Source organism: Castor canadensis, chromosome 11 (assembly GCF_047511655.1).
Source record: "Castor canadensis chromosome 11, mCasCan1.hap1v2, whole genome shotgun sequence".
Taxonomy (NCBI): Eukaryota; Metazoa; Chordata; class Mammalia; order Rodentia; family Castoridae; genus Castor; species Castor canadensis.
In genome coordinates this window covers 142402389-142414862 of record NC_133396.1, presented here as the reverse complement: position 1 = coordinate 142414862, position 12474 = coordinate 142402389, and the positions used below count along the sequence as shown (strand labels likewise).

Below are 12474 nucleotides of genomic sequence, written 5' to 3'. Positions count from 1 at the left end.
AAATAAATTATCACACAGTGTCCTTTACTTTGCAAACTATATAAAGAAAAAAATGCAACAGAGTAAATGATCTGAAGTATACATGACCACGTTGTAGAACAAAAATGGAGTAAGATCAATAATCTTTACCATAAAAGCAGGGACACAGTGTCAAGCTGTGCTGAGAAAAAGTACAACACACACGGAAAGCCCAACAGGTATTTCAAAATAGAGAGTGGATCTGTTACCACACATTCCCTTTGGATGCAGCGTTTAGCACGTGTGGCTTTACAGAATCTTTAAAGTACAGTGGCGTCATGTGTAACCTGTGAGCAGTGGAGCCTGGGGGTGTCACAGGTGCTTTGTTTACACCCAGTGTTACTTATTTTAGAAGTACTAAGTTATTTCAGAAGATCATCTAGTGTCACAAACCAGCAACATGTATATATTGCAATTTTATTTCAATCGCACAAATGAAGTTAGCGCGTAAGAAATTTAAATGAAACAGTTAATGATAAAAACAGCAAAGAACTGAAAAACCCAGAAGGCAGCACACCGGAAGCAGGAAGAGTTCCACATTCATCAGCGTTTCACCTTCAGTTTTGATTGACACTTGAGGCTTGCAAATTTTTAAACAAACATTTAGGCCATGATGACCATTCTGAAGAGATTTCAGCACCAGCGCTAAGATTTGTACATTCAGTTTGTTTGCAATTGACTTGCTAGCCATTTACAGAGTGTATGATACAGAGTTGTCACAGGTCAGATCACAGTGTTGAGGAGAGCAGTGCCTTCCTGCAGTTAAAAGGATAACTAAACTGTACTCAGCTGAAGACATCAACACACAAGAGCACAAAAGCCAATGTAATCATGGGATTCCAAGGGACATGGTCTTGATAAAAGAAAGTAATGTTAAGTTTGTTTCTGGTTTTAATTACTGAAATCTCTAACAATGACTGTCACGCATGACAGAAAATGTGCAGGGTAATTCCATCAGGCTTCCTGGAAGGAACACATGTTGCAGTCTGGATAATGCAAAATGATGGAAACTATAGCATGACTCAACACTGATTCTTTTTTTGTCATTTTTACAGACATCATGTTAATGTTAGACCAAGGCACAAAATGTTTAGTGCATAAACCAGTTTTTTAAGATTTAGGTTTTTTTTGTTTTTTTTTAGTTTTTTGTCTTACTTTGACCTTTCTTTTCTTGGTGGGGGCAGTACTTGGGTTTGAACTCAGGGCCTCGCACTTGCTAGGCAGGCACTTTACCAGTTGAGCCACCCCTGCAGCCCCACTTTTATCTTACTTTGAACCATTTGTACCCAGTACTGTAGCTACTATAGACTACATTTAACTTACCCAGTAAAATCAAAAGTGGTTTCTGCCAGATTCACAGGGAGCATCAACATTTACATTACCCACGTATCTGCATAACCGAAAGTACGGTCAGGATGGAAACGCCTCCGTCCATGGGGAGGAAAGGGACGCATAGGCTTGCTGCATCTTTTCAATGTCTTTACTACTACTGTATGACAAGGACTACTGATAGAAAAAAGAACTGCATACTTGAATTATGATAGCTCATCCATCACAGTTTAATCTGAAGATGAAGTTTCTACAGAAACAGAAACTATTTTACAAAGGAAGAGAGATTCCTTCGCTCAACTTCTCCATAGTGGTGATGGCGGCACCTGCAGTATTTAGGAAACTACTGCCAACAAGCTGTATCTTAGGACTGAGATGTGAGAAATCAACAAAGCAGATGGAGTGGATTCTCTCTTCAAAATTCTAGAAGTTCTAATAACCAAAGATCTCAAAGCAATTATGGCACATAACAACCCAAGCATAAATCAAGATGGACAGCTTGAGAATTTCTCATTTCCTATTTCCCAAAAGTTACCATTACAACACACAGGATTTCTCCCCCTTTAATCTCACCAGTTACAAAGCAAAGGGAGGGGATCACACACAACACAGCACGTGCATACAGCCCCAGGGTGGCAGCCTTGCCACTCCTTCCCACCACCTAGGTTCACTTGTTTATAAAGGACTGCAGAGCTCCCCCCGGGCTTCCCTGTCTGGTGATGTCTGTGACTGACTGCTGCCACCATTGTTCTCACCCTAAGTTCAAGGCAGCTCCGCACTCAGGGACACACACCTGAGCACCTGTAGGGACCCAGGTAATAACAACTGCCAAGTTCAGTGGCCTAACTTTTGAGTTCCACAGTAAGATGTGATTCATGTGAAGCTGAGAGTCATGCTTCAGACCATGGAAATTACTGGTTAAATATAAACAGCTGAAGACATGGCGTAAAACATTAAGTACTTGGTCGTGTTAACATATTTACCAATTAAACTCACAAAATGTTTCTTATTATTCATGCAGATAATTGAGAAAAAAAAGATAGTGCAGAAGCTAACTTTAAATAAAAAAGTTATTCCTTCCCTTCCTCCCACTGCCCAATTCTCTAAAAAACGTTTTCCCTGGGACTAGGCCTTGAAAGGCACGACATGTTAGTATGACATGCATCACTGTCGGCAATTAAAAAGCTAGCTGTGTGGTGACTGTAATTACATTATAAAAACACCCACATGCATAAATCTAAAAAGACTGAAAACCTACAGTAAATCTACAACACGCTTTTTTTCTTTTGACCACTGGTTTGTTACAGAGGAGTCATAGATTTGGTAAAGCATTGTATAATTTAGGAAGGCATCTAAATCTTTAAATTCTGGATGAATTTAAGTTTAAACTACAAAACTGCATGAAGGCTAACTCGAGATACTTCCTATCATTCTAAAATTCCTCAAGCAGACCAGTCATTTTTGGACACTCTACGAACATTACCCTTTGAGAGCACACACAACTAACTCCACCTGTTCCGTATCTTATGGTCTTATCTCCGTTATTCATGGAATATCAAATACGATAGGAAGACAAACCTGAGAGAAGCATTTACAATACAATAGCAGAACTGCTAAGTTCTTCCACAGCACCTTCTGAAAGAAAAACTGCACAGCCTTTCTCCTCTTTATTTTAGTAATGGGTTGTGGGAAAATGTGTGGTTTTATTTTAACACGAAAATATCTCAATGCACGGTGATCTTGCCTGATGGGTTTGGTATTTTCTGCATAAATGTTACAGGAGACTTATACACAACTTCTCTTCCATCCTGTGGTAAAGGTCAGAAAAAATCAGCAAACTGAGGGAAGCAGCTGATTGCCAGTCATAATGTCTGCAGGCTTTCAGAGGACGTCTGTTTTCCCTCCTGTCTGTCTCCATTTTCTTCTTACAGCTCACAAAATTGTAGGGGGTTGTTGCTGACAGTTGTTTGTAGGAATTTTTGTTTTTCTCCAGATTAAAGTCCTATCTCTCTTTAGTTTGCTTCTCTATGCAGTATTTGACTTGCTCAGTTCCTGCCTGATTGCTATGATAGGGAAGAAAAAGTATCCAAAGTTATAAAGTGATATAGGAGTGACGAGTTCTTAAGAAACAAAAGTTGCTTTCAAAGTCAGTTATAAATCTCTCATTGTACAGATCTTTGTTTTAATGTAACAAAGATGGTAATTCTTAAACATGTACGTATTTATTTATTTTCTCCCTCTGCATATAAAATAAGAATGCTGATTCTGTGAGTTCAAAAATAAGGGAGGGCCCAGTGGGGTGACTGAGTACAGGATCTTAGAGAAAAATCTGCCTGTCTGGTTTTCCATGGACTAACAGACAACACTCAGTACTTGGGGACTGTGTATTCCTATTTTTACAACTAGTTTTCATTCTGAGGGGAAAGCTCCTCCTTTAGTCCTCAGCAAAGCGAGGGCAGGACCCCAGGAGAAGGCTTGAAGGGGAGTGGTTGCTTGGTGCGGCTTGAGGGCAGCACTGTGCCCATACTTACCATCAATGAGTTCTTCTTTTAGCTTCGTTAACTCTTTCCTCATCTCATCTAAGATGTCCTAAAATAACAGAGAAAAGCATCAGAAAACAAAATCTTCAGACATTATGAAATACGATGCTCAGTTTTGTTCCCAGAGTCAAATTCTATTTCTCTCTCTCTCTCTTTTGCGTGCTGAGGTTTGAACTCAGGGCCTACAACTTGAGGCACTCCACAGCCCTTTTTCGTGAAGGTTTTTTTTCTTCTTCTTTGATAGGGCCTCGAAAATAACTTGCCTAGGCTGGCTTCAAAACGCAATCCTCCTGACCTCTGCCTCCTGAGTAGCTAGGATTACAGAGGTGATCCACCACACCCAGCTTCAATTCTATTTCTTACAAGACTGGCTTGGGTAAATTTCGTCTAAATTTTTGTCTAATTCTAGCCAGCAAGATGTGAAATAGAATGCTGTCTAAAACCAAGTATCTCCTGTGAGAGATGGGATTTGGACAGTTTCTAGAAAGATATGGCTCCACTTTTGTAGCTCAGTCCTCTGGCAGCTGTTCGAGAACGCAGAGGAGTTTCAAGGAGGGAGATGTCACTAGACAGCCAGCTGTCAGCAAATGTGTCACCTGGTTTGAAGTGGGGGATTTCTTAGGACTCTCCCCAGTCCTCTCACTTAAACTGTAATTGAAGACATCCACCATTCCTCTGGGAGGGGACAAGGAGATGGCCCTATTGGATCCACACTAATACAGTGAGCAGCACCGCTCATGGCTGCTGAGCTCTTGAAATGAGGCGAGCGTGCTGTCAGGCAGAAAAAAATAATGTGAAGTAATTCTTTAGAATTGTAGACTGTGTATCAAAATCATTTTATTTTTAATACATTAGGTTAAATAAAATATTAATGTCACCTGTTTATTTGTTCAATGCGGCCACTAGAAAAACAGTAAAAATCTACGTAGCTCACATTCTGCTTCCATTTGACAGTGACACACTGGATCTCCTTCGTGAGTTATGCATTCCAAGCTCAAAGGGCTGTGACAGTGACACATGCTAATGAGTGAAAAGAACAGCTAGCTTTGGAAGGATGTCTTAAATTATGTGACTTTCAAATGTTCATCTCAGGAAAAATCGAATGGCTCTTTTAAGGTTCATTAAAGAAAAATCTTTTCATGACTACAAAGAGGTGAAGACTGTCAGTCTGTTTAATTCCTTTGTCTTACTGCTGAGGGAATTGAGGCTCAAAACTTGGTTATCTGTGACCATACACGCTTCCTTTTTAAATTACAAAACCCAGTAACTTTTCGTATAGCTTTGCTGTATAAATATTAGCCTTATAGTAAAAATTATTTCACCTTTTCTAAGTTTTTGGGTTTTCTGGCAGTACTGGGATTTGAACTCAAGGCCTCATGCTTGCAAGGCAAGTGCTCTACCACTTGAGCCACACTCCCATCATTTTCTCTTTGCTTTAGTTATTTATTTTTGTCCAGAGCCAGCCTTGAATTGCAGCCCTCCTACTCATGCCTCCTGTGTAGAGGGATCACAGAAACATGCCACTACACTGGGCTTGTTGATTGAAATGGGGTCCCAATAACTTTTAGTCTGGGCTGGCCTCAGCTGTGATTCTCCTGATCTCTACCTCCTGAGTAGCTGGTGTTATAGGAGCTATGGGGCCCAGAAGAAGTAAGACATTTTATTGCCCATTACTTTTTCTTGAGAATGTATGTATTAAATACAATACATATGTATCCAAAATATGAACAGTATCTTTTCTCTTACAAAATTAAGACAACTGCACAACCTGCTTTGCTACCTGTCTCCCTAACACAGAAGTGTTCCCTGATGGCTGCAGAGCCTCTAAGCCCACCACATGCTGGCATGCTTCTATGGTGGTTTGCACTAGTTGTCTCGTATGAATTCCTTGAAGCGCAACTGTGCTGGAGGCCAAAGCTTTTGCCATTTCTGAGAAAGCAGAGCATCTGAGAGTCTACATCCCTTTAGAATTTCCTGAGAGTAGGGCTCTAGGTCTGTTTTTGCCATTGTTTCCTTCTCACAGCTGCTCACATTTAAACTTATCCTGTACCATGCTGGACCTTCTGTGAGCTTTCTGAACCAGAAATGATGATATGAAAAGAGTAACATGGCACAAATGCTACTATTTAGTCTATATAAAACATCTTAACACACAGCTCCAGGAAGCATGCCAGATGTGTGTGCGAGGCATTTTAAAAAAGAGAAACAAAGCTGGGCACCGGTGGCTCACATCTGCAATGATGGTGACTTGGGAGGCAGAGATCAGGAGGATCAAGGTCTGAAGCCAGCCCAGGCAAATTGTTCAAGAGATCCTATCTAGAAAAAACCATTCACAAAAACGTGCTGGCAGAGTGGCAAGATGTAGGCCCTGAGTTTAAGCCCCAGTACCAAAGGGAAAAGAAAAAAAAAAACCCAGGAAATGAGAGGGGTTTAGGTGCTGCACGGAGCGCCCACCTGTTTCAGTCTGTCGTAGTCAAGGCCTTCTGTCTGGACTCCGTTGGTACTGGGTTGAGATGAGGGTGTGGATTTGGGTCTGTACAAATTAAATTTCATAAGTAATTATAAATTAATCGACCCAACACCAGATTTCTATACATTTTTTAAAAAGTTAACTTGAAATTGTAGTATTAGAAGAGAAACTGTTTTTCACTCTACTCATTATTTTCAGTTACTTATAAATAAACTAGAAAAAGATGGTAAGATGGTGAGACTTCTTGTAGAGCAGAAGACCGCACTCTCTGGGACGAGATGATGGGCATGCCAAACGGGACCCAACAACAATCTCACTTTCTCCTAAGTATCCGGCAGCCAATGGAAGGAAAAACAAAAGCTTGAACATCTTACTGTAACACAAATCAGTTTACAAATTCTATGCGTTGGTTTACAGGAGAAAGCCTTTTAGTAAACATGATTTCTTTGTATATACTTTATTTCACCTCAAGCATTAAAATAACAAGAACACTGGTATGTTTCAGGTCTTCTCTAAACTATTTTCTTTAAAAAAGTAAATGCCAGACTGTCAAAAGCCAGCAGCTGCCAATGATTATTGCACGTTCAACAGTTTAGTTTCTATTAAACATTTTACAGGAGAAGTAAGTCTTAGAGTTAGGTTAGCCATATTTTAAAACAAAGGTTCCAGCCATGGCTCCATGCCAGTTCTGGTAATAAGAGAAAATCTTCAGTGGAATCCTGGAGTTTTCTTTCTTTTTTTTTTTGGTGGTACTGTAGTCAGTCTCCCACTTGGTAGGCAGGTGCTCTATCTCCTCAGCCATGTCTCCAGCCCCCAATCCTGAAGTTTTGACTGGAATAACCTTTATTTTCTGGTTTAGTATAGGAGGTGACCACTTTTTATGGGCTATAAGTCAATATAGTTTGAAAACAAGAGTCAAATCACTCATTTTCAATTTTGCAGAGTACCAATATTAGAAATCTAAACCAAGAGTCAATAATGTAGCTTTTTTAAAGTTCTAATTTAATTATTCATAAAAGATACAATAATTGAAACCCATATGTGTTGTTCATGAAGATAAAATACTGAGTTAATTTGCTTTAGTACTGAAACATATTACTGCTTACAAAGTCATCATGAACCAAGTCAGTTTTCCTTTACTAGGTATCTGCTTTTATGAACAAAGGAAAATAGGAACTTTGGGGAAACCTTAGTAGTCAGAACTGAGCTAGGCACTGGAGAGGAGAGCACATGTGAATACTTCCTGTCCTCTGTGGGACACACTGCCTTTGCTGGGGAGGCCACTTAATTCTGTAGTCAGTCAGGATTCACCAAGACCCTCAGGATGCAAAAGTCCTGGTACAGTCAGGTCTAGTAAACATTCTTGACAGCTGGCACACTGAACTTCATGTACTCACACTATCTGTTCCTGCTCACCAGAATTAAATTAGTCTTTACTCTGCTTTTCTTTTATTGTTCACTTTCATTGGTACAACTAGCTAGGTATATTCTCCTATAAAATACATCTGAAATTCATACAAACAGTTATATTCTGCTTCTGAATTGTTAATAGACCCATTCTTATTTAACAATTAAGATATCGTGTCATATAGTAAATAATTGTGGAAACATGCAATTCTTAAAAAATTTAATACATGCTAGCATGCAATCCTCCACCACCACCACCACCACCACCACCACCACCACCACCACCACCATCATAAGAATTAACTCGAGGGGGGAACTTTTCATACTGAAGGAAAGAAGCAATCACCACTTTTCTTTACCAAAAAAAAAAAGTTTTAACGTTATTCTAGAGACACTGTGAAAGTGGTAAGAAAACTGAGAAGACTCATTGTTTGATACTATTTTTCTATGTTCTTGAATTTTCTTAATCTTTTGTTCAGAACAGCTAATCTACCTCAAAAAAGCAGAAAAAAAACCTATTTCACTGCTGCAATATAAACATTTTATGGAGATTTATCTGGCTGACAAACTTGTCAGCTGTTCTGGTCATGAATGGATGAAAACACTAGAGCAAGTAAGAATGTGACCAGAGTCTGACTACAGAACGCCTACTTATGGCCAAAATGCTTAACATACATTTTACAACACAGATGTTCAGAATAACATGGACATATCAAGTATCATGAATAATTAATATATTTGCTATCTATCAGTCTGTCTGTCTGTCTGATAGGGTATTGCCAGGTCGCCCACGTAGCCCATGGTAAACCACCATGCCCAGTTTTATTTCAGTTATTTAAAAACCTATGGGTTTTCAACATAATTGAAAACAAAATGAGGGTTTATCAGTGGTTTTTGTTACTTTATAAAGGGAGTGCTGCCTCTAGAATAACTATACTACAATATTTAAGTTCTTCTGCCAAATTAATTCTACGAATAGTTGAGAAGTATTTGAGGATTTTTTTAATTGTCAAAAAATTATTTTGGTGGTACTGGGGTTTGAACTCAGGGCTTCGCAATTGTGAGGCAGGCAGTCTACTGCTTGGGCCATGCCGCCAGTCCCGTCAATTTTTTAATTAAAAGAAACATACCCACAACACTTTTTTGGTAGAGATAAGCCCAGAGCCTTCATTCAGCACAAGCTTTACCACCGAGTCCCACTCTAGCCCTTGGTGATTCGTATCTTTTTATTTATTTGTTTGTTTTTGGTGGTACTGGGGTTTGAACTCAAAGCCTCACGCTTGCTAGGCATGCGCTCCACTGCTTCAGCCATTCCACCAGCGGTGATTCGTATCTTGAGGTTTCTTACTTCAAGACATGGTGGAACAGGGCTCATTGCAGAAACACATCTGCTCAGGAGGTTAAAGATGTGCAATCTAGGACAAAACATCTGGGGAACAATGACTGTCCCCAGGGCACATCCACAACCATGGCTATAATGTGTCCTGTGCTCCAGCAACAGCTAGCACTTTCCCAAAAGCTCGGTCTCATCATCATGAAGAGAACAGCTTTTAAAAGAAAATGCTAAAGCTATAAACAACCTAGGCAATATATGAGTTTCCATTCTAGTCTTTCTGATGTTTACCATTTACATTTATCCTAATCCCACTACCAAGTGATGGCAGGGTTTTGTTTTTATTTGTGTTCAAAAATAAAGCTAAAATTGAAAGCCTTGATCCTAAATGTGTCTCCTTGTGGTGATTACCAATCCAGGTAGAAAAAGCTCAGCCCTGTCCTGGACAAGTATGTAAAAGTCTCAAATTACAAAGCCACAGCAGGAGGATACCTGTGCAATGAATCACAGGACCTGTTGTCAAAAACAATCTGATTTTTCCTTGGAGAATCCCGTCTATGAAGGGAGAAACCATTTAAAGGTGTATAAACAACTTCAGAGACAATTCTCGTAATGTTACTATTCATAGGCTTTTTAGATATTGTGAACAAAACAAGAACGACCCTTAAAATACTTATCTTACCCAACAAAAAAGAAGAGATTTGAGACTACCTGGAGTTGTGTGAGGATACTTGGTATTTGATAGTTACAGAAAATCTTTAAGAAGTCCTTACACAGTGGGCTCCTTATTGCAGGCACAGTAAACCTACCTGCTGCTCATCAAGTATCAAAACATAGCCAAACACACTTCTATTACAGTGAATAGTAACAGAAAGCAGACACAGAAATCACTGCATTCAAGTATACAAGATTCACGCTACTCCAGCACAGAAGGAGTTCACTCCACTGGTGAGTAAGATCAGCAAACTCTTAATAAACTCACAGAAAGAATTCACCAACTTTCCAGTGTCACATTCCAGCCAGGCCTCAAAGTGTTCTTATCCTCCCATTCTTGCTCTACTCTCCTCTCTAACATCTTCACTTAATAAACACAACTTAGTGTGGCATTTCACATATATTTCAGGGTGTCAACTAATCTGACCACTAATTTATTTTGATATGGATAGCCCAAAGAGAAATGGGTAGTTTCACTAGAGTGCAAGGCTACAGCATACTTAAGTAAGAAATGGTCAACATACTTGCTTTAGGAAGGAACAGAGTAGACAGTTTCGAAGCACAGCAACACAGTCCTTAGTCTTGTAAGCATATTTTACGGTTTACAATTGCTCTGAGTGAAACTTTACAACGTATGTATCGGTAGTTGGATCAAATCAAAAGGTATATGCGTGGTCAGGAAATGCTCGGATGTCAGAACTGGCACAACTGTCAAGATTCACCTCTTCACTATAAAAGTTTTTTCAAAATGGTGACCTTTTAAGCACTTACTATTAAACTTCTACCTTAGCAGTCTGAAAAAAAAATCTTTCAAAGAATATCTTTCCTTCACTTAAATGAGAAGGAACAAGTCAAGGAGCATACTCCATTTGGAGAACCTCTCCAAAGTCCCTTTCCAGATATGACTTCTGCCATCGAGTCAGACTTAGTGTCAGCAAGCTCACTATGGAGTTCCTACCAATGAAGTAGGAATGTAGGGAGGTGGCAGAATGGAGAAAGAATTCTTCCTGTCACAACTAACATCTCCAAAGGACACAGGGAACATCACAGTTCTGCTCTCTGCTATGCACTTGATGCAGAGTAAGAATGTGCCACTAAAGGAAGAGCCGAGTCGCACAGTCACTCCATGTGAGGAATACAGACGTGCTCTCCTGAAACCAGCTGCGTTCCTCTCCCAGCTCGTGTATGTCACTCACTCATTCACGGAGAAACAAAAAGCTCCTGGACGTTCAAGAGGCCCCTGTCTCTGTCTCTGTGGAACTTAGAACAACTGTGTCATTGTCAAATCTTTCCTGCCAGCACAAAGAACCACACAAAAACCAATCCAAATTTAGTGGTCTAGCACAGAACAGGCCTTGATAATATGATGTCTACCCTTGTGCTATTTTTAAAATTAAATTTCTATAATTAGAATCAAGCTTGCTTTTCATGAGGCAAAAATAAGACCAACAGGCTCAGAAAAAAAGGTAAAAAAGTCTTTTTAGTCTGTAAGTACATACCTTAAATTTTTTTTTCCTGTGAAAAAGAGCCTTTTTAAAAATTGTTTCATAAGTCAAGAAAAAGTTTCATGTATGTTCAAGACCTGTGGTATAAATTCAGTCATGATAATAAAATATGCCTGACTTACTTCTGAACACTTGAGTTTGCTTAACAGCGTTCACACGCAACTTGCACAAATGTTCACTCACTGTTCTTGTTTCTGGGCACCATCTTTCTAACCTGATTATATTAGGAGTTTCAACGGAGATACAGCACATTTCTACAGTACAAATTCAAAGTTTTAAGTTTTATTTTGCTCCTCTTATTGTCTTTAATCTCCAGTTGAATTTCAGTTTAAAATTTTCCTTCCGAAAGTTGTGGTTAAAAGAACAAATAAACAAACCTATGAAGGACGTTCAATGTTACACTTTGTGAGAAGCATAAGGTGTTTTGGTTAGTAAGGAGATGTCCTGGGGACTCTGGAATGTGCTCAAGTATTCAGAATGGTGCAGCACTCACAGACTGCTTTCAAACTACGAAGTAACATGGGATTGTAAAATGCTAACGCAACTGGTAATGTCGTGCCAGTCTTTCTTTTAATTTGAACTTTTCAAAATAAGTACAGCTACCTTAAAATTTCAGACAACCTAACTAATAAATGTAGGGTAGAACTTATTGGACAATCACTAGTACAAGTGTAATGGGCTTGGGGGTTGTCTAGTGATAGGTTACGGGGTGCTGTACGTACTTCTGTGTAAGTTGTAACTCATGACTACAATTTTCCTAGGATAAAATGTGTTGATTTCTTTTTAGATAGATGCACATGTAATATAAAGCTTAGAGAGACTCGTACCTGGAGATGACAGGTGACTTGCTACCATTCACTGTATTTGTTCTGTCCCAGGGTTTTCTGGTTGGTTCTTCAAAAATAGGAACAAGTATTATTAAGTACCCTGTATATTTCCAGAATCATGTAAAACAACATATTAAAATACCATCACACCTATCTATGCAGAAGTACAACAGATAAATAAGAAATTTAAATCTTAACCATTAATTTGAATAAGGATTCTAATTCACACAATTTTAGACCTTAAAATAGGAAAACAGCAACTTTTCTTAAAAAAACACCTTACACTGCAACTCTAAATATTATAGTTCTATAAAGCAAATGTAAGAAGTTT

General features: G+C 39.1%; 1 protein-coding gene across 13 annotated transcripts in view; it reads right to left on the bottom strand.

Annotated features, from left to right (window-relative positions):
* Nucleotides 1-415: 415 nt before the first annotated feature.
* The window catches only part of Enah (ENAH actin regulator), a 139156-nt gene continuing 127097 nt past the window's right edge, over nucleotides 416-12474 (bottom strand). For 8 of the 13 annotated variants that reach the window (XM_074048862.1, XM_074048870.1, XM_074048866.1 and 5 more), the window contains 5 exons: nucleotides 12144-12210; nucleotides 9590-9652; nucleotides 6342-6420; nucleotides 3879-3936; nucleotides 416-3410 (listed from right to left, as the gene is read on the bottom strand). In XM_074048862.1, coding sequence (XP_073904963.1) covers nucleotides 3373-3410; nucleotides 3879-3936; nucleotides 6342-6420; nucleotides 9590-9652; nucleotides 12144-12210 — 305 coding nt within the window. In that variant the 3' untranslated portion in view covers nucleotides 416-3372. The remainder of the gene's footprint in view (nucleotides 3411-3878; nucleotides 3937-6341; nucleotides 6421-9589; nucleotides 9653-12143; nucleotides 12211-12474) is intronic. The other 5 variants (XM_074048867.1, XM_074048872.1, XM_074048868.1 and 2 more) reach the window with 1 other exon arrangement.